The 23,960-nt window shown below is 43.6% G+C and overlaps 1 protein-coding gene across 6 annotated transcripts in view; it reads right to left on the bottom strand.

The window, feature by feature from the left end:
- Positions 1 to 23,960, bottom strand: part of LOC113009931 (disco-interacting protein 2 homolog C) — a 226,316-nt gene that overhangs the window by 101,888 nt on the left and 100,468 nt on the right. Inside the window, exon 1 of one of the 6 annotated variants that reach the window (XM_026148602.1) lies at positions 23,402 to 23,680. The exons of the other annotated variants lie outside the window; for them this stretch is intronic. Within the exon in view, the coding sequence (XP_026004387.1) occupies positions 23,402 to 23,408 (7 nt within the window). The 5' untranslated portion in view covers positions 23,409 to 23,680. Of the gene's footprint in view, positions 1 to 23,401; positions 23,681 to 23,960 lie in introns of those variants that run through there. 6 annotated transcript variants of the gene reach the window in all.

Here is a 23,960-nt window from a genome sequence, read left to right as displayed (position 1 = left end):
CTAACCATTATTGACAAATAGCATAACAAACATTTCCAAGCTCGAGTCTCATCACACCTGCGACCTTTGGGAGAGATTGGACATTGTGTTTTTTAGTGACAGCAGATTACTGCTTTTTGCGAGTGATTGAAACTCTACGTGCCGCCATGACCACCCCGTTTCCCTGAACGGAAAAAGCTTCGCAATTTAACATCACAAAGGTCTTTAGATTCTACACCCTGAAGAATGCTTCAATATGATGAAATCCCTTGGAGGAGTTCGTCAAAGTATGAGGCCTGAAAAGGGGGGAAAATGTCATCAAAATTACACATTAATTTTAAAATGGCTGACTTCCTGTTGGATTTGGGATATTGCTCCAAGAGACTTTTTTGTACATCTTGATATCTTACACAAGCTTACCAAGTGTCAGACTCATAGATAAAACACAGAGCAGGGGCTGATGTTTTGAAATATTGTAGGGGGCGCTGTGGAGCCATTTCGCGCTATTCAATGAAAATGATCACATGACAACAAAGCCTTCATCCATTTGGAGGTGTGTGCCAAATTTCAAGCCTCTATAAACTTTCCAAGCCCCTCAAAAGCCACTTCATCTTTCATGGTGAACCGCGTTACCACCAGGGTGCGCCGTTCAGTTTAAAGTCACAATTTTTGCACTGAAGCATCACGAGGGACTGATGGTGATATTCACCGCTTTTGAGGTGGCCACGATGAACCTGTGAAAATCAGTACAACAAAATTAAAGCCATGACATTTCCTGTTGCCACTAGGTGGCGCTGTCCGTATTTCCGACAATGGGCACATCAATCTGTTCAGGGCGGGTCTGACATCATGCCTGTAAAGTCTGGTACTGATCAGACTGGATTTCATTGAGTTATACTAATTTGTTTCTTCATGGCGTGACATCAAAGTTCGCCATGCTGCTGGGGTCACACCCTTTCGTGAAAAGTCACAGTTTTCACTGTAACCCAAGACCAACTCCTTAAGGCTTTCCTGGAGAAATTTGAGGCTGCAGATGTCACCCATCACAATACTGTACCCCAAAGTGTAAAACATGACATTTCCTGTTCCCACTAGGTGGCGCTGTACCTGGTGTCAAATATGGCAGTTGAAATATGTTCAGGGGTGGAGCCTTATCATATGTGTTCACTTTGGTCAAGGTCAGAAAATGTATGACAAAATGAGAGGCAATAAGATTTTCATGGCGAGTCATCGAAATTCGCCATGGCGCCACGGCCTCATAGTATTGTGAAAACTCAAAAGCTCCGCAATTTAACATGGCACAAGGGTGTAGTTGACACTGACCAAATATGAAGGTTATGAAATCAAACCCCAAGGAGGAGTTCGCAAAAGTTCGAGGCATGGAAATGGCAAAATTAGAGCCAAAATGTCACCTTCTCTTCCAAATGGCGGACTTCCTGTTGGGTTTGCGTCAATGGGCCCACAGACTTTTTTGTTCGTCTTGGCATGATACATATGTGTGCCAAATTTCATACATGTAGCTCAAACGATGTGGTCGTAGGGCTGCATTTAACAAGGCATAGGTGGCGCTCTAGAGCCATTTCCCAGTGCTCATATGTAAAACCATTAAAATACAAAATTTTTCACCAGACCTGGCATGTGTGCAAAATTTCATGAGTTTTTGAGCATGTTTAGGCCCTCAAAAAGGCCCTTGTTTCGCCTGAATAATAATAATAATAATAATAATAATAATAATAATAATAATAATAAGAAACGGAGCAGATACAATAGGGCCTTCGCACTCTCGGTGCTCGGGCCCTAATTAAAGCTGCAAGCAGCGTTATGAGGGCCCTCGCACCCCCGGCACGTCGAGCCACTGCCAACACCTCAAACCGGCACGTCCGATGTGATGTCACATTGATGGATTTCATGCTTTTAATCACCAGCTAACATTTCATCTTATTCAACCAGGATTATAGTCATGCCACTAGGTGGCGCTCTAACCATTATTGACAAATAGCATAACAAACATTTCCAAGCTCGAGTCTCATCACACCTGCGACCTTTGGGAGAGATTGGACATTGTGTTTTTTAGTGACAGCAGATTACTGCTTTTTGCGAGTGATTGAAACTCTACGTGCCGCCATGACCACCCCGTTTCCCTGAACGGAAAAAGCTTCGCAATTTAACATCACAAAGGTCTTTAGATTCTACACACTGAAGAATGCTTCAATATGATGAAATCCCTTGGAGGAGTTCGTCAAAGTATGAGGCCTGAAAAGGGGGGAAAATGTCATCAAAATTACACATTAATTTTAAAATGGCTGACTTCCTGTTGGATTTGGGATATTGCTCCAAGAGACTTTTTTGTACATCTTGATATCTTACACAAGCTTACCAAGTGTCAGACTCATAGATGAAACACAGAGCAGGGGCTGATGTTTTGAAATATTGTAGGGGGCGCTGTGGAGCCATTTTGCGCTATTCAAGGAAAATGGTTACATAACAACAATGCCTTCATCCATTTGGAGGTGTGTGCCAAATTTCAAGCCTCTATAAACTTTCCAAGCCCCTCAAAAGCCACTTCATCTTTCATGATGAACCGCGTTGCCACCAGGGTGCGCCGTTCAGTTTAAAGTCACAATTTTTGCACTGAAGCATCACGAGGGACTGATGGTGATATTCACCGCTTTTGAGGTGGCCACGATGAACCTGTGAAAATCAGTACAACAAAGTTAAAGCCATGACATTTCCTGTTGCCACTAGGTGGCGCTGTCCGTATTTCCGACAATGGGCACATCAATCTGTTCAGGGCGGGTCTGACATCATGCCTGTAAAGTCTGGTACTGATCAGACTGGATTTCATTGAGTTATACTAATTTGTTTCTTCATGGCGTGACATCAAAGTTCGCCATGCTGCTGGGGTCACACCCTTTCGTGAAAAGTCACAGTTTTCACTGTAACCCAAGACCAACTCCTTAAGGCTTTCCTGGAGAAATTTGAGGCTGCAGATGTCACCCATCACAATACTGTACCCCAAAGTGTAAAACATGACATTTCCTGTTCCCACTAGGTGGCGCTGTCCTTGATGTCAAATATGGCAGTTGAAATATGTTCAGGGGTGGAGCCTTATCATATGTGTTCACTTTGGTCAAGGTCAGAAAATGTATGACAAAATGAGAGGCAATAAGATTTTCATGGCGAGTCATCGAAATTCGCCATGGCGCCACGGCCTCATAGTATTGTGAAAACTCAAAAGCTCCGCAATTTAACATGGCACAAGGGTGTAGTTGACACTGACCAAATATGAAGGTTATGAAATCAAACCCCAAGGAGGAGTTCGCAAAAGTTCGAGGCATGGAAATGGCAAAATTAGAGCCAAAATGTCACCTTCTCTTCCAAATGGCGGACTTCCTGTTGGGTTTGCGTCAATGGGCCCACTGACTTTTTTGTTCGTCTTGGCATGATACACATGTGTGCCAAATTTCATACATGTAGCTCAAACGATGTGGTCGTAGGGCTGCATTTAACAAGGCATAGGTGGCGCTGTAGAGCCATTTCCCAGTGCTCATATGTAAAACCATTAAAATACAAAATTTTTCACCAGACCTGGCATGTGTGCAAAATTTCATGAGTTTTTGAGCATGTTTAGGCCCTCAAAAAGGCCCTTGTTTCGCCTGAATAATAATAATAATAATAATAATAATTAAAGCTGCAAGCAGCGTTATGAGGGCCCTCGCACCCCCGGCACGTCGAGCCACTGCCAACACCTCAAACCGGCACGTCCGATGTGATGTCACATTGATGGATTTCATGCTTTTAATCACCAGCTAACATTTCATCTTATTCAACCAGGATTATAGTCATGCCACTAGGTGGCGCTCTAACCATTATTGACAAATAGCATAACAAACATTTCCAAGCTCGAGTCTCATCACACCTGCGACCTTTGGGAGAGATTGGACATTGTGTTTTTTAGTGACAGCAGATTACTGCTTTTTGCGAGTGATTGAAACTCTACGTGCCGCCATGACCACCCCGTTTCCCTGAACGGAAAAAGCTTCGCAATTTAACATCACAAAGGTCTTTAGATTCTACACACTGAAGAATGCTTCAATATGATGAAATCCCTTGGAGGAGTTCGTCAAAGTATGAGGCCTGAAAAGAGGGGAAAATGTCATCAAAATTACACATTAATTTTAAAATGGCTGACTTCCTGTTGGATTTGGGATATTGCTCCAAGAGACTTTTTTGTACATCTTGATATCTTACACAAGCTTACCAAGTGTCAGACTCATAGATGAAACACAGAGCAGGGGCTGATGTTTTGAAATATTGTAGGGGGCGCTGTGGAGCCATTTTGCGCTATTCAAGGAAAATGGTTACATAACAACAATGCTTCATCCATTTGGAGGTGTGTGCCAAATTTCAAGCCTCTATAAACTTTCCAAGCCCCTCAAAAGCCACTTCATCTTTCATGTTGAACAGCGTTGCCACCAGGGTGCGCCGTTCAGTTTAAAGTCACAATTTTTGCACTGAAGCATCACGAGGGACTGATGGTGATATTCACCGCTTTTGAGGTGGCCACGATGAACCTGTGAAAATCAGTACAACAAAATTAAAGCCATGACATTTCCTGTTGCCACTAGGTGGCGCTGTCCGTATTTCCGACAATGGGCACATCAATCTGTTCAGGGCGGGTCTGACATCATGCCTGTAAAGTCTGGTACTGATCAGACTGGATTTCATTGAGTTATACTAATTTGTTTCTTCATGGCGTGACATCAAAGTTCGCCATGCTGCTGGGGTCACACCCTTTCGCGAAAAGTCACAGTTTTCACTGTAACCCAAGACCAACTCCTTAAGGCTTTCCTGGAGAAATTTGAGGCTGCAGATGTCACCCATCACTATACTGTACCCCAAAGTGTAAAACATGACATTTCCTGTTCCCACTAGGTGGCGCTGTCCTTCATGTCAAATATGGCAGGTGAAATATGTTTAGGGGTGGAGCCTTATCATATGTGTTCACTTTGGTCAAGGTCAGAAAATGTATGACAAAATGAGAGGCAATAAGATTTTCATGGCGAGTCATCGAAATTCGCCATGGCGCCACGGCCTCATAGTATTGTGAAAACTCAAAAGCTCCGCAATTTAACATGGCACAAGGGTGTAGTTGACACTGACCAAAGATGAAGCTTATACAACCAAATCCCAAGGAGGAGTTCGCAAAAGTTCGAGGCATGGAAATGGCAAAATTAGAGCCAAAATGTCACCTTCTCTTCCAAATGGCGGACTTCCTGTTGGGTTTGCGTCAATGGGCCCACTGACTTTTTTGTTCGTCTTGGCATGATACACATGTGTGCCAAATTTCATACATGTAGCTCAAACGATGTGGTCGTAGGGCTGCATTTAACAAGGCATAGGTGGCGCTCTAGAGCCATTTCCCAGTGCTCATATGTAAAACCATTAAAATACAAAATTTTTCACCAGACCTGGCATGTGTGCAAAATTTCATGAGTTTTTGAGCATGTTTAGGCCCTCAAAAAGGCCCTTGTTTCGCCTGAATAATAATAATAATAATTAAAGCTGCAAGCAGCGTTATGAGGGCCCTCGCACCCCCGGCGCGTCGAGCCACGCCCAACACCTAAAACCAGCACCTCCGATCTGATGTCACATTGATGGAATTCATGCATTTAACCACCAGCTAACATTTCAACTCATTCATTCATGATTAGCTAGTCGTTCCACTAGGTGGCACTCTAACCATTATGTACAAATGGCATAACAAACATTTCCGAACTCGAGTCTCATTATGCCTGCGACCTTTGGGTGAGATTGGACATTGTGTTTTTGAGTAACAGCAGATTACTGCGTTTTGGCGAGTGATTGAGAGTCTACGTGGCGCCATAACCACCCCGTTTCCCTGAACGGAAAAAGCTTCGCAATTTAACAACACAAAGGTCTTTAGATTCCACACACTGAAGAATAGTGCAATCTGATGAAATCCCTTGGAGGAGTTCGGCAAAGAACGATGCCTGAAAAGAGGGGAAAATGTTGCCAAAATTGCACATTAATTTTAAAATGGCTGACTTCCTGTTGGATTTGGGATATTGCTCCAAGAGACTTTTTTGTACATCTTGATATCTCCTATAAGCTTACCAGGTTTCAGACTCATACATAAAACACAGAGCAGGGGCTGTGATTTTGAAATTTTGTAGGGGGCGCTGTGGAGCCATTTTGGGATATTCAATGAAAATGATCACATAACAACAATGCCTTCATCCATTTGGAGGTGTGTGCCAAATTTCAGGCCTCTATAAACTTTCCAAGCCCCTCAAAACCCACTTCATCTTTCATGGTGAACAGCGTTGCCACCAGGGTGCGCCGTTCAGTTTAAAGTCACAATTTTTGCACTGAAGCATCACGAGGGACTGATGGTGATATTCACCGCTTTTGAGGTGGCCACGATGAACCTGTGAAAATCAGTACAACAAAATTAAAGCCATGACATTTCCTGTTGCCACTAGGTGGCGCTGTCCGTATTTCCGACAATGGGCACATCAATCTGTTCAGGGCGGGTCTGACATCATGCCTGTAAAGTCTGGTACTGATCAGACTGGATTTCATTGAGTTATACTAATTTGTTTCTTCATGGCGTGACATCAAAGTTCGCCATGCTGCTGGGGTCACACCCTTTCGTGAAAAGTCACAGTTTTCACTGTAACCCAAGACCAACTCCTTAAGGCTTTCCTGGAGAAATTTGAGGCTGCAGATGTCACCCATCACTATACTGTACCCCAAAGTGTAAAACATGACATTTCCTGTTCCCACTAGGTGGCGCTGTCCTTGATGTCAAATATGGCAGTTGAAATATGTTCAGGGGTGGAGCCTTATCATATGTGTTCACTTTGGTCAAGGTCAGAAAATGTATGACAAAATGAGAGGCAATAAGATTTTCATGGCGAGTCATCGAAATTCGCCATGGCGCCACGGCCTCATAGTATTGTGAAAACTCAAAAGCTCCGCAATTTAACATGGCACAAGGGTGTAGTTGACACTGTCCAAATTTGAAGGTTATGAAATGAAACCCCAAGGAGGAGTTCGCAAAAGTTCGAGGCATGGAAATGGCAAAATTAGAGCCAAAATGTCACCTTCTCTTCCAAATGGCGGACTTCCTGTTGGGTTTGCGTCAATGGGCCCACAGACTTTTTTGTTCGTCTTGGCATGATACACATGTGTGCCAAATTTCATACATGTAGCTCAAACGATGTGGTCGTAGGGCTGCATTTAACAAGGCATAGGTGGCGCTCTAGAGCCATTTCCCAGTGCTCATATGTAAAACCATTAAAATACAAAATTTTTCACCAGACCTGGCATGTGTGCAAAATTTCATGAGTTTTTGAGCATGTTTAGGCCCTCAAAAAGGCCCTTGTTTCGCCTGAATAATAATAATAATAATAATAATAATAATAATAATAAGAAACGGAGCAGATACAATAGGGCCTTCGCACTCTCAGTGCTCGGGCCCTAATAATAATAATAAACAGAGCAATTACAATAGGGCCTTCGCACTCTCAGTGCTCGGGCCCTAATTAAAGCTGCAAGCAGCGTTATGAGGGCCCTCGCACCCCCGGCACGTCGAGCCACTGCCAACACCTCAAACCGGCACGTCCGATGTGATGTCACATTGATGGATTTCATGCTTTTAATCACCAGCTAACATTTCATCTTATTCAACCAGGATTATAGTCATGCCACTAGGTGGCGCTCTAACCATTATTGACAAATAGCATAACAAACATTTCCAAGCTCGAGTCTCATCACACCTGCGACCTTTGGGAGAGATTGGACATTGTGTTTTTTAGTGACAGCAGATTACTGCTTTTTGCGAGTGATTGAAACTCTACGTGCCGCCATGACCACCCCGTTTCCCTGAACGGAAAAAGCTTCGCAATTTAACATCACAAAGGTCTTTAGATTCTACACACTGAAGAATGCTTCAATATGATGAAATCCCTTGGAGGAGTTCGTCAAAGTATGAGGCCTGAAAAGGGGGGAAAATGTCATCAAAATTACACATTAATTTTAAAATGGCTGACTTCCTGTTGGATTTGGGATATTGCTCCAAGAGACTTTTTTGTACATCTTGATATCTTACACAAGCTTACCAAGTGTCAGACTCATAGATGAAACACAGAGCAGGGGCTGATGTTTTGAAATATTGTAGGGGGCGCTGTGGAGCCATTTTGGGATATTCAATGAAAATGATCACATGACAACAAAGCCTTCATCCATTTGGAGGTGTGTGCCAAATTTCAAGCCTCTATACACTTGCCAAGCCCCTCAAAAGCCACTTCATCTTTCATGTGAACAGCGTTGCCACCAGGGTGCGCCGTTCAGTTTAAAGTCACAATTTTTGCACTGAAGCATCACGAGGGACTGATGGTGATATTCACCGCTTTTGAGGTGGCCACGATGAACCTGTGAAAATCAGTACAACAAAATTAAAGCCATGACATTTCCTGTTGCCACTAGGTGGCGCTGTCCGTATTTCCGACAATGGGCACATCAATCTGTTCAGGGCGGGTCTGACATCATGCCTGTAAAGTCTGGTACTGATCAGACTGGATTTCATTGAGTTATACTAATTTGTTTCTTCATGGCGTGACATCAAAGTTCGCCATGCTGCTGGGGTCACACCCTTTCGCGAAAAGTCACAGTTTTCACTGTAACCCAAGACCAACTCCTTAAGGCTTTCCTGGAGAAATTTGAGGCTGCAGATGTCACCCATCACTATACTGTACCCCAAAGTGTAAAACATGACATTTCCTGTTCCCACTAGGTGGCGCTGTCCTTGATGTCAAATATGGCAGTTGAAATATGTTCAGGGGTGGAGCCTTATCATATGTGTTCACTTTGGTCAAGGTCAGAAAATGTATGACAAAATGAGAGGCAATAAGATTTTCATGGCGAGTCATCGAAATTCGCCATGGCGCCACGGCCTCATAGTATTGTGAAAACTCAAAAGCTCCGCAATTTAACATGGCACAAGGGTGTAGTTGACACTGTCCAAATTTGAAGTTTATAGGACCAAATCCCCAAGGAGGAGTTCGAAAAGTTCGAGGCATGGAAATGGCAAATTAGAGCCAAAATGTCACCTTCTCTTCCAAATGGCGGACTTCCTGTTGGGTTTGCGTCAATGGGCCCACAGACTTTTTTGTTCGTCTTGGCATGATACACATGTGTGCCAAATTTCATACATGTAGCTCAAACCATGTGGTCGTAGGGCTGCATTTAACAAGGCATAGGTGGCGCTGTAGAGCCATTTCCCAGTGCTCATATGTAAAACCATTAAAATACAAAATTTTCACCAGACCTGGCATGTGTGCAAAATTTCATGAGTTTTGAGCATGTTTAGGCCCTCAAAAAGGCCCTTGTTTGCCTGAATAATAATAATAATAATAATTAAAGCTGCAAGCAGCGTTATGAGGGCCCTCGCACCCCCGGCACGTCGAGCCACTGCCAACACCTCAAACCGGCACGTCCGATGTGATGTCACATTGATGGATTTCATGCTTTTAATCACCAGCTAACATTTCATCTTATTCAACCAGGATTATAGTCATGCCACTAGGTGGCGCTCTAACCATTATTGACAAATAGCATAACAAACATTTCCAAGCTCGAGTCTCATCACACCTGCGACCTTTGGGAGAGATTGGACATTGTGTTTTTTAGTGACAGCAGATTACTGCTTTTTGCGAGTGATTGAAACTCCACGTGCCGCCATAACCACCCCGTTTCCCTGAACGTAAAAAGCTTCGCAATTTAACATCACAAAGGTCTTTAGATTCTACACACTGAAGAATGCTTCAATATGATGAAATCCCTTGGAGGAGTTCGTCAAAGTATGAAGCCTGAAAAGGGGGGAAAATGTCGTCAAAATTACACATTAATTTTAAAATGGCTGACTTCCTGTTGGATTTGGGATATTGCTCCAAGAGACTTTTTTGTACATCTTGATATCTCCTATAAGCTTACCAGGTTTCAGACTCATACATGAAACACAGAGCTGGGGCTGATGTTTTGAAATATTGTAGGGGGCGCTGTGGAGCCATTTTGCGCTATTCAATGAAAATGATCACATAACAACAAAGCCTTCATACATTTGGAGGTGTGTGCCAACTTTCAAGCCTCTATAAACTTTCCAAGCCCCTCAAAAGCCACTTCATCTTTCATGGTGGACCGCGTTGCCACCAGGGTGCGCCGTTCAGTTTAAAGTCACAATTTTTGCACTGAAGCATCACGAGGGACTGATGTTGATATTCACCGCTTTTGAGGTGGCCACGATGAACCTGTGAAAATCAGTACAACAAAATTAAAGCCATGACATTTCCTGTTGCCACTAGGTGGCGCTGTGCGTATTTCCGACAATGGGCACATCAATCTGTTCAGGGCGGGTCTGACATCATGCCTGTAAAGTCTGGTACTGATCAGACTGGATTTCATTGAGTTATACTAATTTGTTTCTTCATGGCGTGACATCAAAGTTCGCCATGCTGCTGGGGTCACACCCTTTCGCGAAAAGTCACAGTTTTCACTGTAACCCAAGACCAACTCCTTAAGGCTTTCCTGGAGAAATTTGAGGCTGCAGATGTCACCCATCACTATACTGTACCCCAAAGTGTAAAACATGACATTTCCTGTTCCCACTAGGTGGCGCTGTCCTTGATGTCAAATATGGCAGTTGAAATATGTTCAGGGGTGGAGCCTTATCATATGTGTTCACTTTGGTCAAGGTCAGAAAATGTATGACAAAATGAGAGGCAATAAGATTTTCATGGCGAGTCATCGAAATTCGCCATGGCGCCACGGCCTCATAGTATTGTGAAAACTCAAAAGCTCCGCAATTTAACATGGCACAAGGGTGTAGTTGACACTGTCCAAATTTGAAGGTTATAGGACCAAACCCCAAGGAGGAGTTCGTTAAAGTTCGAGGCATGGAAATGGCAAAATTAGAGCCAAAATGTCACCTTCTCTTCCAAATGGCGGACTTCCTGTTGGGTTTGCGTCAATGGGCCCACTGACTTTTTTGTTCGTCTTGGCATGATACACATGTGTGCCAAATTTCATACATGTAGCTCAAACGATGTGGTCGTAGGGCTGCATTTAACAAGGCATAGGTGGCGCTGTAGAGCCATTTCCCAGTGCTCATATGTAAAACCATTAAAATACAAAATTTTTCACCAGACCTGGCATGTGTGCAAAATTTCATGAGTTTTTGAGCATGTTTAGGCCCTCAAAAAGGCCCTTGTTTGGGGTGAATAATAATAATAATAATAATAATAATAATAATAATAATAATAAGAAACGGAGCAGATACAATAGGGCCTTCGCACTCTCGGTGCTCGGGCCCTAATTAAAGCTGCAAGCAGCGTTATGAGGGCCCTCGCACCCCCGGCACGTCGAGCCACGCCCAACACCTAAAACCGGAACGTCCGATGTGATGTCACATTGATGGATTTCATGCTTTTAATCACCAGCTAACATTTCATCTTATTCAACCAGGATTATAGTCATGCCACTAGGTGGCGCTCTAACCATTATTGACAAATAGCATAACAAACATTTCCAAGCTCGAGTCTCATCACACCTGCGACCTTTGGGAGAGATTGGACATTGTGTTTTTTAGTGACAGCAGATTACTGCTTTTTGCGAGTGATTGAAACTCTACGTGCCGCCATGACCACCCCGTTTCCCTGAACGGAAAAAGCTTCGCAATTTAACATCACAAAGGTCTTTAGATTCTACACACTGAAGAATGCTTCAATATGATGAAATCCCTTGGAGGAGTTCGTCAAAGTATGAGGCCTGAAAAGGGGGGAAAATGTCATCAAAATTACACATTAATTTTAAAATGGCTGACTTCCTGTTGGATTTGGGATATTGCTCCAAGAGACTTTTTTGTACATCTTGATATCTTACACAAGCTTACCAAGTGTCAGATTCATACATAAAACACAGAGCTGGGGCTGTGGTTTTGAAATTTTGTAGGGGGCGCTGTGGAGCCATTTCGCGCTATTCAATAAAAATGATCACATAACAACAAAGCCTTCATCCATTTGGAGGTGTGTGCCAAATTTCAAGCCTCTATAAACTTTCCAAGCCCCTCAAAAGCCACTTCATCTTTCATGGTGGACCGCGTTGCCACCAGGGTGCGCCGTTCAGTTTAAAGTCACAATTTTTGCACTGAAGCATCACGAGGGACTGATGGTGATATTCACCGCTTTTGAGGTGGCCAAGATGAACCTGTGAAAATCAGTACAACAAAATTAAAGCCATGACATTTCCTGTTGCCACTAGGTGGCGCTGTCCGTATTTCCGACAATGGGCACATCAATCTGTTCAGGGCGGGTCTGACATCATGCCTGTAAAGTCTGGTACTGATCAGACTGGATTTCATTGAGTTATACTAATTTGTTTCTTCATGGCGTGACATCAAAGTTCGCCATGCTGCTGGGGTCACACCCTTTCGCGAAAAGTCACAGTTTTCACTGTAACCCAAGACCAACTCCTTAAGGCTTTCCTGGAGAAATTTGAGGCTGCAGATGTCACCCATCACTATACTGTACCCCAAAGTGTAAAACATGACATTTCCTGTTCCCACTAGGTGGCGCTGTCCTTGATGTCAAATATGGCAGTTGAAATATGTTCAGGGGTGGAGCCTTATCATATGTGTTCACTTTGGTCAAGGTCAGAAAATGTATGACAAAATGAGAGGCAATAAGATTTTCATGGCGAGTCATCGAAATTCGCCATGGCGCCACGGCCTCATAGTATTGTGAAAACTCAAAAGCTCCGCAATTTAACATGGCACAAGGGTGTAGTTGACACTGTCCAAATTTGAAGGTTATGAAATGAAACCCCAAGGAGGAGTTCGCAAAAGTTCGAGGCATGGAAATGGCAAAATTAGAGCCAAAATGTCACCTTCTCTTCCAAATGGCGGACTTCCTGTTGGGTTTGCGTCAATGGGCCCACAGACTTTTTTGTTCGTCTTGGCATTGATACATATGTGTGCCAAATTTCATACATGTAGCTCAAACGATGTGGTCGTAGGGCTGCATTTAACAAGGCATAGGTGGCGCTCTAGAGCCATTTCCCAGTGCTCATATGTAAAACCATTAAAATACAAAATTTTTCACCAGACCTGGCATGTGTGCAAATTTCATGAGTTTTTGAGCATGTTTAGGCCCTCAAAAAGGCCCTTGTTTCGCCTGAATAATAATAATAATAATAATAATAATAATAATAATAAGAAACGGAGCAGATACAATAGGGCCTTCGCACTCTCGGTGCTCGGGCCCTAATAATAATAAGAAACGGAGCAGATACAATAGGGCCTTCGCACTCTCGGTGCTCGGGCCCTAATAAGAAACGGAGCAGATACAATAGGGCCTTCGCACTCTCGGTGCTCGGGCCCTAATAAACAGAGCAATTACAATAGGGCCTTCGCACTGTCAGTGCTCGGGCCCTAATAATAATAAGAAACGGAGCAGATACAATAGGGCCTTCGCACTCTCGGTGCTCGGGCCCTAATAAACAGAGCAATTACAATAGGGCCTTCGCACTGTCAGTGCTCGGGCCCTAATAAAATAGATACAAACCATACACACATAAAAAACAGTCATAAGCCTCATAATAAAACACGTACTTTTGCTTATGAACACAGCTGAGACACTAAAATGTGCCTGTGAAAGAAGCTGAATGTGATTCTTTTGATTACAACAATAAAATAAAAAGTTTTCACAGAGTTATAATGGCTGCTGTGACTCAGTTTTCCGGGGAAATACAGAATTTTTTCACCTCTCTGAGCCTTTTTAAAGTAGGTCAGAAATGAAAAAGATGAGACACCAAGGATTAAAAAGGACAGGTAGTAATAATGAGATACGTTTTTGTCATGAAGTCTATAAAACACCATAAAACACAAGAAACTATGCTCATCCTCAACCAGCAGTTGGTGCTGTTCAGCACCAAAACACACTGAATTTAGAGTCAAGTATCATATTACTCTGAAACTATGTTACTGATTTTGTGAGGATTAAAGTTATTTTTCTGCAAGCTAGTGCTCGTGCAGGAAACCTGTGCATGCAAGTACAGTATACAGAGCAGGTCAAAGGTCAGGGCACACACTCAAACTGTGTTTACAACAGTTTCAGTTAATAAGTTGATATTTTGCCATATTTTCTCTTCCAATTAAGTTCATCTAAGCTGGAGGATTATTTCTAGCCTCTCCCTCGATCTTAGGCGTTTGACTTGATGAGAGTTATACTCGTATGACAAACTGAAACAGAAACTTCCAAAGCAAGATCAAAAGCGAATGAGAGGTCCTCCTCCTCCTTTCTCAGACTGGGGTGAGGAATAAAGAAGCAGATGATGAGGATGGAGGGATGAGGATCTTTAAATAGGCACAGGGGAAGGAAGGATGACTCAGGCTCTGCTATTCTGTAACTTCTTCCCTCCGTCTCACTGTCTGTCTATTTCAGTTAGAACAAAATGGATTTAGGGTGATGTTTTCACAGGTCAGAGTGAGGTGGTGTAAGCCCCGAGAGCTTAAACTGTCTCCAAACACAAACAGACACAAAGAGCTTCACATTTAGCTCGAGTGAGTCAAAAATCTAAAAGGCTAAACACAGACGAGAAAGAAGCAATCAATCCTTCAGTTCATTAAAAACCAAAACAATAAACTGGACAATCAAAAAAGAAAAATCCAGATTTTATGAATTTGCTGATTTATTGCTTTTCTTTAATGATGATGTGAAAAATGAACAACAGAATTAGAGCTCTGGAAACCAAAACCATATCTGAAAAAGAAACCTCCACAGTTTTGCAGAACACATCTCTGGAAATGTTTATGACCACAAGGCGCTCTACCTCCAATCAGAAAGCACAGCGTCATGTTAGAGGGCGAGTACTTCAGCCTGCAGCTTCTTTACACATTCAAGACGCCTAAAGCACAAATGCACCAAGAGCAGAGGACGGCTCAGCACGAGCAGCGCATTGAACAGTTAGCACAGACATGATGACGACTGATCAATGGAATTAAAATGATTTTACATGGTAACCGTTTTAAAAACTGGCTGTATGAACTAAACAAAGGCCAAATACACATAAACACAGTAACAGCTTCTGTGCATGGTCAGTCTGGATCTGCACATTTATACTAGCATTATTACTGTCATTATTATTAATGCTACCTCTTGCCAAACAGCACCCATGGCCCAGAATCATCTAAGGGAAAATGAAAGTCTGGGAATCAAACTTTTCTACCACAAGTTTGCTTCTCTACCCTCCAGCCAGAGCAAAGGTAACAGAGGAAAACTAAACCAATTAAAGGACACAGCTAAGAGCACCTGGTATCACTTAATTTGCATCTAGTCCTTTAATCATAAATGTGTACCGTTTACACAGTTGTCACCCTTATCACCAGGCTGTGGTAGAAAGCACTGTTGGACCACACAGCAGGCCTTTTGTTTCCAATGTTTCAGCCCCATGCGAGGGACAAATCCAGCTACAGTCCTGTGTTTGTGTCTGAGTGCTTCAGTGTTTTGAAATATGCATGGAGCAGCATGATGACAGCCGTAAAACCTCACTATAAGCTGCCTATGAATTATTGACACTCAGATATTTACATACTGCTGGAAGCGCCCTCCCCGACTCCCCGCTAGACATCAGACTGGCACGCTCTTAACCCCGACCTTGATGTCAAGCACTTTGAGTGGTCGATGTATAAATCACTCCTTCGCGCACTTGCAGGTCAGTGTGGGCGCCACGGAAGTCACCATAGCAACTGATGGGCTAGCATGTTCCACTACGTGTAAAAATCTGTGTGATAGAGTCTGACACGGACCTCGCGCTCACCGCGGAGTTTGCCGTGACTTCTTTAAACACAGCACTCTGGACAGTTTCACTCTGAGGTGGTCTTTCAGTTCCAGTTGAAGGAAATCTTAAAGCTACAGCGTGCAGTTATATTTCAGACAATGTGTTCTTGCAGCTTAGTTTCAACAGTTTGTGTTTGGCCCTTTCCTGTTTCCACACAACAATCGTCCTGCAGAAGAAAGTCAGCTCCATAAAGACATTAAATAACTCCCACAGAGCTCTGACCTCAACCCACACCTTGAAAGGCTGCCCGACACCATCATCCACCACTGCTGCACCTAGTTTCGTCTTACAGGGACCTACAGATTTAGCTGCAAATTACTGCAGTTAAGTTCAGCATCTGGCGGACAAGAAAAATCTATAAAAGCTGATGCTGCTACAGCAGAATTTAACAAAACTATCCCGTTTACGTCAAAAACACTTTTGCTCACGAAAAGCAAAAGTCAAACGTGCTCCGCGTTCAATCGCAGCCTCAGAGAACAACTTTGATCTGCTGAATCACCTTCCTGCGGTGAAAGGATGAGTGCTGCAAGTCAGTTTGTGCAGAAACAGCCAGCTGAGCCTGCATGACCATATACAGTGTGAGACAGAGAGAGCGAGAGAGAGACACCGAGCCATGACAAAAGAAGAGGCTGATATAGAAGAGACGGAAACATGGAAGAGAAACAGAGACCAGGAAAAAACACACGAGAGCGAGAGAGCAGGGAAATAATGACACTGACAAAATAGAAACGGGAAGAGAGGAAGACTGAGCGCGTGTGTGTGTGTGTGTGTGTGTGTGTGTGTGTGTGTGTGTGTATCCAGCACCTAAAAAGGAAACAGTTGATTTTATTGTTTCCACACTGCAACGCTACAGATAACAGACGCGTGAGAGGAAGGAGATAAAAAACTAAAATATGGAATAGATGGAATATTTAGTGTAGAGTAGAACAGGATGAAGTGAACGAGGGGAAAAAAAAAGGAAGGATAGAGAAACAATTCTGTCATGTGACCATTGGGGACTAATAAAAAAAGCTTTTTGTTCTCTCTCTCAAACAGAAAGAAGAGTTTCAGAGTACAAGCACAAATGCATAGAACAAAAACGGCAGAAACGCTGCCTGAGGGAAGCAAAGGACACCTACAGGAGGAAGGTGGAGCAGAAGTTGGAGAGGAACAATATGAGGGAGGTCTGGAATGGTGTGAAAACCATCACAGGCCACAACACCAAGAAAAGCACAGTGGGGGGGACTGTGGAGAAGGCAAACGAACTTAACAACTTCTTCAACAGGTTTGACCAGCCCACAACCCCCCCACCCTCACCTTCACTACAGAGTCCAATCCCCACTCTCCTACCTCCCTCGCTTCCCCCCCTTCCTGACACCATGACACCCCCCTCCTCCAATCCCTCTCTCAGCAGCAAGACATCTCCCCCCCTCCCCTCCTCCCAAACATCTCCCAGTGTCACAGTGGATCAGGTCAGGAGACAACTGAGGAAGCTTCGCCCCAGAAAGGCAGCAGGCCCAGACAAGGTGTGTCCTAGGATGCTAAAGGCGTGTGCTGCTGAACTTGGGGAGCCGCTACAACGAGTCTTCAACCTCAGTCTGCGACTGGGGAGAGTGCCCGCCCTATGGAAGACATCCTGCATCGTCCCGGTCCCCAAAAAGAACCGGCCCAATGAGCTGAATGACTTCCGACCGGTGGCACTGACGTCACATCTTATGAAGACTCTAGAGCGGCTCTTCCTCAACCTCCTCCGACCACAGGTACAACATGCCCAGGACCCACTACAGTTTGCATACAAGGCGGGTGTCGGAGTGGAGGATGCCATCCTGTACCTCCTACACAGAGCCCACTCACACCTGGATGGGGGAAAAGGCACGGTCAGGATCCTGTTTCTTGACTTTTCCAGTGCCTTTAATACCATCCGGCCCTGTATGCTTCAGGAAAAACTGAACAGGATGGAGGTGGACCCCTGCCTGGTGGCTTGGATCTCCGACTACCTCACCGACAGACCACAGTACGTCAGGCTGAAGGACATCACGTCTGACACTGTGGTCAGCAGCACAGGAGCACCACAGGGAACTGTGCTGTCCCCTCTTCTCTTCACCCTGTACACCTCTGACTTCTGCTACAACTCTGAATTATGCCATATTCAGAAGTTTGCAGACGACACAGCCATCATGGGGTGTATCTGGGATGATCAGGAAGAGGAGTACAGAAGTCTGGTGAGGAACTTTGTCGCATGGAGTCACACAAACCGCCTGCAACTCAACACCTCAAAGACTAAGGAACTGGTTGTGGACTTCGGGAGGTCTAGAGCAGGTCCACTGCCGGTTCAGATAGAGGGGGAGGAGGTGGAGGTGGTCAACAAGTACAAGTACCTCGGGCTGTGGGTGGACAATAAACTGGACTGGTCATGCAACACAGAGCACCTGTATAAAAAAAGCCCAAAGCCGACTGTACTTCCTCAGGAGGCTGAGGTCTTTTAACATCTGCAGGAAGCTCCTGAGGATGTTTTACCAGTCGGTGGTTGCTGGAGTACTTTTCTATGCTGTGGTGTGCTGGGGGAGCAGCACAGCAAAGAGGGACTCATCCAGGCTGGAGAAACTGATCAGGAAGGCTAGCTCTGTGGTCGGCATGAAGCTGGACACTCTGGTGACAGTGGCAGAGAAAAGGACATTAAAGAAACTGCTGGACATTATGAACAATGCTGGGCATCCTCTGCACACGGCCATAAACAATCAGAAGAGTCTGTTCAGTGACAGGTTGCTTCTCCCCAAGACAAGAACTAACAGACTTAAAAACTCCTTTGTCCCACACGCCATCAAACTGTTTAACTCCTCTCTGGAGGGGAGAGGGAGGGGAGACAGGGGGACAAAGGAGGGGGGAACAACTAAGCTGTAGTGCCTCTTCACCTCACTGTACAATACCTTGTGCAATACTTTTTGTAAATAGTCAACAGTGCAATAGACTCAATACTTGAAATGTGCAATTCACTTGTATTTTTATTTTTTATTCCTATTTATTCTATTTATCCCCTTCGTATATTTTATTTATATTGTCTCTGTATATGTGTATATGTGTGTATATATATGTATATATATATATATATATAATATTCTGTAACTCTGTAACTTCTGTCGGTGCTGTGCTTTTTTGGAAATCGAATTTCCCAGAGGAACCCACCCGAGGGATTAATAAAGTTCTATCTAATCTAATCTAATCTAATCTAATCTAATAGAAAGCAGGAACTTTCATGGAAACTCATAAAACCCATAAGACTAAAAAATTACTCGCCTCATTCAAAACCTCGCTTTAGCCAATCAATAGTGAAGAACAACTCCCAGCAAAAGGCGACACAAGTTTTGGGTAACTTTTGTAAAGTAGAAAAAAATGTGTTAAGTTCAACATCCACGTGATGCTGACTGATTCAAAAAGCTTTCTGATCATCTCAAACGCTGCAAAATGAATCGCCAATCTAATATTCTAGAAGAGCCAACAGGAAGTCGGCCCACTCAGCTGCCGGAAGTGTCATTCGGTCACAAATTACATATTTTGGAAACATTTTATCACAATGGTGCTGCAGAGGGGAAGTCAGAGTCATCAAAGTCATCAGTGCGATCCATCCAACAACTGTGGAAACATCCTCCGAATGCTCCTCTGATGAAATTCATGTTTGTCGTTTTCAGTGACATCACAAGAGGTAATATTATCTGAAGCCAGATTATTTCCACATGTTCAAGGAAAAGCTAACCGTCTGTGTGTGTGTGTCACAACAAGCCTGACAGCAGCAGTTGTAGTAAAAGCAAAATGAAAACAATCGATGCATAAAGATAACATCAATGTTTGGATCTCTGCAAGAATACAAATAAAAAAGCTTGTTGGGTGAAGAGCACCAGCATCATTTACACTGGTGCTCTCTTTCAGAGATGCAGGTTTCAGTGAACTGAACTCACGGCTGCTTAGTCTGAATCTGTTCTGTTAACATTGCAAAACTCCAGCTTATAGAGGGCAAAGTGCAACAACATCAACTTCGATTAACTTCCTTCAAAGAAAGGACCAAAAACTGACCTGGTGGAGCAAAAACAATCAAAACTAATAAATGTTTTATAATTAAATTGGGGCATTTTTATTTGTGCCTGCTTTTGAAAGTTGTTTTTATTTTTTATGAAACGCTGCCAATGGTTATGACTGATGATGGAAGTTAAACACAGAGAAAATCCACACAAACACTCATTAACAACAGTTGGAGGAAACGCCCAAGGGCTCCTCCGGGGATGAAGGCAGGACACACACACACAGACACACACACATTCAGCAGGTGTTTACAGTAACAACATGCTGATTCAGTGCTCACCTCCACACAGGTACAATCACACACACTTTGAGCCTGTGTGTCGGTAACCATTAAAACTTTACATGGTTTTAAACTTGAGTTTTGTCAGCTGAGAAAACAAAACTCTGGGCTGTTTTCATCTGTAAGGAGCTGAGAAAACCATCTCCTTCGACCTGAAAGTCTGGCGGGTGTCAGGCTGCTCCTCTATGATTCTTTGACTTGCTACATTTTACAGTTATGACATTTTCCCCGGACAGCGGCTCTGTGGGAGTTTCTTGGCCCGTTTGTGCCTCGTGATGTTTAAAAGAGTTCGTTTTCCTTCCCTAATAAACAGATTCGACAGCAAAACTTGTAAGCACAGACACAACACCTTCTTCTTCAGTCTGAGGCGGAGACGAAGCACACGTGGCGCAACTTGACGAAGGTGCTACATTAACAAAATTCCTCCTCTGGCCGTCATAAAACTGGAGAAAGGAGCGTGTAACCGTGCTTCCTCGTGGCACATGACAATTACAAATACATGTATGCTGGATTTCAATCAGTGGACGCAGTTTAAAATGATTTATGGTCGTCCTGCGCGCTTGTGGAAAAACAGAGCTAAACTTACTCTAGTGCCAGCAAAACCATTACACGCACAATAAGGAGGACTGGGTGGAAAGTCCCGTTACAGTTTATGTTCGACCGCATGAAACGAGAAAGGAAACGAATGTGTCAGGAACACGTGCCTTCATCGAGTACAGATGGTGTTCACTCGGGCCGAAGCGTCTAACAAATACAAAGTTAATTAAACCGTCGGTGCTGTTGCTAATAAGACGACTATTATAAGACAACTTGCTGCTTCAGTTGGAATCGGCGGCAAAAATGACATCAAAGGCTTTAAACAAATCTCAGGTTCATTTGATACATTTTGTGAGTTTCAGCCAGAATTTGTGCCAGTTTTGTGTATCATTGCAAAAATAAAAACTGTAACCTGCAAAAAGGAAAATGTTTCTATTGAATTCATTATGGTGGAAAATCTAATATGCCAGATGCTGATGCAGATAAAGATAAGATAAGATAAGATAGAACTTTATTAATCTCTCGGGTGGGTTCCTCTGGGAAATTCGATGTCAGAGGCATCCAAGGAATCTGATTTGGTGGTTGTATTGCACTCAAGGCATAGACCTGAAACTCGGAGCCAAGAATCTGGGGAATGTCCACAGTGAGTGTGACAAATTTCTAAACTTTTTGCCACAGAGATGACGAGCTGTCCCGGGAATTCAGCGACGGTGCTTTCACCTGTCCTGACCTCCGATTCTATCCTGTACTAACTCAGTACTGATGCAACTCTAGGTGCTTTTAATGGCTCCGTTTCTGCTCTGTGACTGCCACTATCATATAAACAGCTTACTAATGTGGAGTAAGCTTTATTCCAATAGCACCTTTGCAGCTAAACAATTAATATCAGAAGGTGCTGCAAACCCAAAATCAGAGGACAAAGGTTGTTAGGCCTGAGAACCTCAGATACTGTCTCCAGTCTTACAGTTGCATAAATGGCGATCACACCTGTGTCTGACTTGTTGACACATCTCTCTGTTCTGGATTAAAATGGTCAAAGGCCCTGAGACCAAATAGTGTTTCAGCTTCATGTGCAGTAAAACACAGAGTGCAAAGCCTTGATGTCATTAAGGAGAGAGGAGCAGCAACAACAGCAGGCCATCGGCAAAGTGCTCACAGAAGTCTCCCCCATAAAAACACTGTTAGTAACAAAGTCTGTGAGAACAGGAGGTTTTTATTTACCTTAAAAACATCCTGAATGTGTCTCAGAGACGTTCTGCAGAAGATTTCTCAACATTTTCAGAAGAAAACTAAACAGATCTTTGCTGTCCCTGGTTTACGGTTGGTTATCTCGTATTTAATCCCAACTGTCAACAAACCAGTTTATCACTGCTCTTTATCAGCGTGCAATAAGCTGCACCATCAGCTGAAAGAGACTGAAATCAACAGAACAGAAAATGAGTTTGATTGATCAGCCAGATAATAACTAAATATTGATTTGTTCATATTATTTGTTTTATATTATTGTACACCCAGAGTTCTTCCTGCTGTTCAGCTCTTCAAAAAGACTCAACTACAAATAAAGGAAGGGAGACGCAGCACAAAACAAAGCAGCTTCCAGCATAAAGAAATTTGTTTTTAAGTCGGATCCAGCATGAAAACAGAGGTTATGTTGGAGGTGGGTTGTGAAGGGGCTTGCAGATGTACACAAACTTCCTGCAGACTAAAGCAGGGCTTATAATTTCCACTAGGATGCACCTGGGTCGTAAACTTTGTATATTATTGTGGACAATTAACATTACAATGCACCAACTACACAGGATTCCCAGGCGATGGACTTCAAGCTGATGTGAAATAACTAACAGGAATGATTACTCAGCCGTCGGGCCTCCAGCTGTCCATGTCTGCAATGGAGTATAATGCAGGCTTAAGATATCTTAAACAGCGTTCCCTCTGGCCTTGCAGAAGGGGATCAGGTTAGCCATCAGCTGATGTGTAGCTGCACTGAGATCAGTCAGCATAGTCGGTCCTAAATCTTACAAGATCGTCTCAGAGGCCTGTGTGAACTACATCTATGCTCAGTTCACCATCTTGTACTCAAATGTAATTATTTTCTAGAGGAAAAAAAGAACGTAGCGTGATAAAGAGTTAAAATCAACAATAATCTGAATTCTTTTGACTGCAATAATCACGTAACGATCACTGGATACACTCACAGCGCTTCTTCAGAGTAAAAACCTGCTCATCTCCTCTATTTGGTTACATCAGCGCCCAGTATTTACATTCTTTGTTTGTCATGAAGCAGGTGCAAAGCCTATCGTACCAGCGACAGAATCAGGGCCAACAGTCCGTATGACGTTATAGGTGCACCGAAGCAAGCTGGCCAGCAGTCACACACGGCGAGGAAAGCTGCAGAGCAGACGCACGGCGCTTTACATCGTCACTGCGGTCTTTGAAAAACGAAAACTTTCAGATCACAGCAAAGTTCATTTTAAAGTTTTACGTGGTTAAAAACACAAAACTCAAACTCCTGCCATTCACCAATGAGAAAAACAAACACCCTGAAGTCAGACATTTATTCCAATTAAGATAATTAGATCAAGAAAATCAGCTTCCACACACACGCAGACACACACACAGCTTTCTTCTACTCACCAAGCATTTCGGGCAGCAAGAATAAAAAACTGACAGCAGCAAACTGAGCTTCATGCTCCGCTCAGACGAGCCGCCGTCCTCGTCTGTGGACCAGTGTGTGGAAACACTGGTTGCTTATTCCCCACTGGCAGCACACACACACACACACCCATTCAATTAACATGCACACTCAAAGACAAGCAGCTTATTAGTTTTAAGGAGGAAGCAGGTCGACCTTGTCTGCACAGACAAAGGGCTGAAGGTGTCTGCTGACATTCAGCTACTGACGCTGCTTTTTCTTGTCAACATACACACACAGACACACACACACACACACACACACACACACACACTCTGCAGCTGTGAACTGACAATGACTTCACCGTGTACCCTCCATTTTTAGTCCTGGAAGGAAGAAAACTGCTTTTCACCTGATTTCACAGTATGGACACACACCCCTACCCTGTTGGTACAGTCCAACACTGCCTGCCTAAACATGCTGCCCCATAAACAAATTGGTCTGTTTGTCAGCTGACTTCACAGTGAGGTAAGAGAGGACACACACACACACACACACACT

This window comes from Astatotilapia calliptera, chromosome 18 (genome assembly GCF_900246225.1).
Source record: "Astatotilapia calliptera chromosome 18, fAstCal1.2, whole genome shotgun sequence".
NCBI classification, from domain to species: domain Eukaryota; kingdom Metazoa; phylum Chordata; class Actinopteri; order Cichliformes; family Cichlidae; genus Astatotilapia; species Astatotilapia calliptera.
This window is presented reverse-complemented; position numbering and strand designations above follow the sequence as displayed.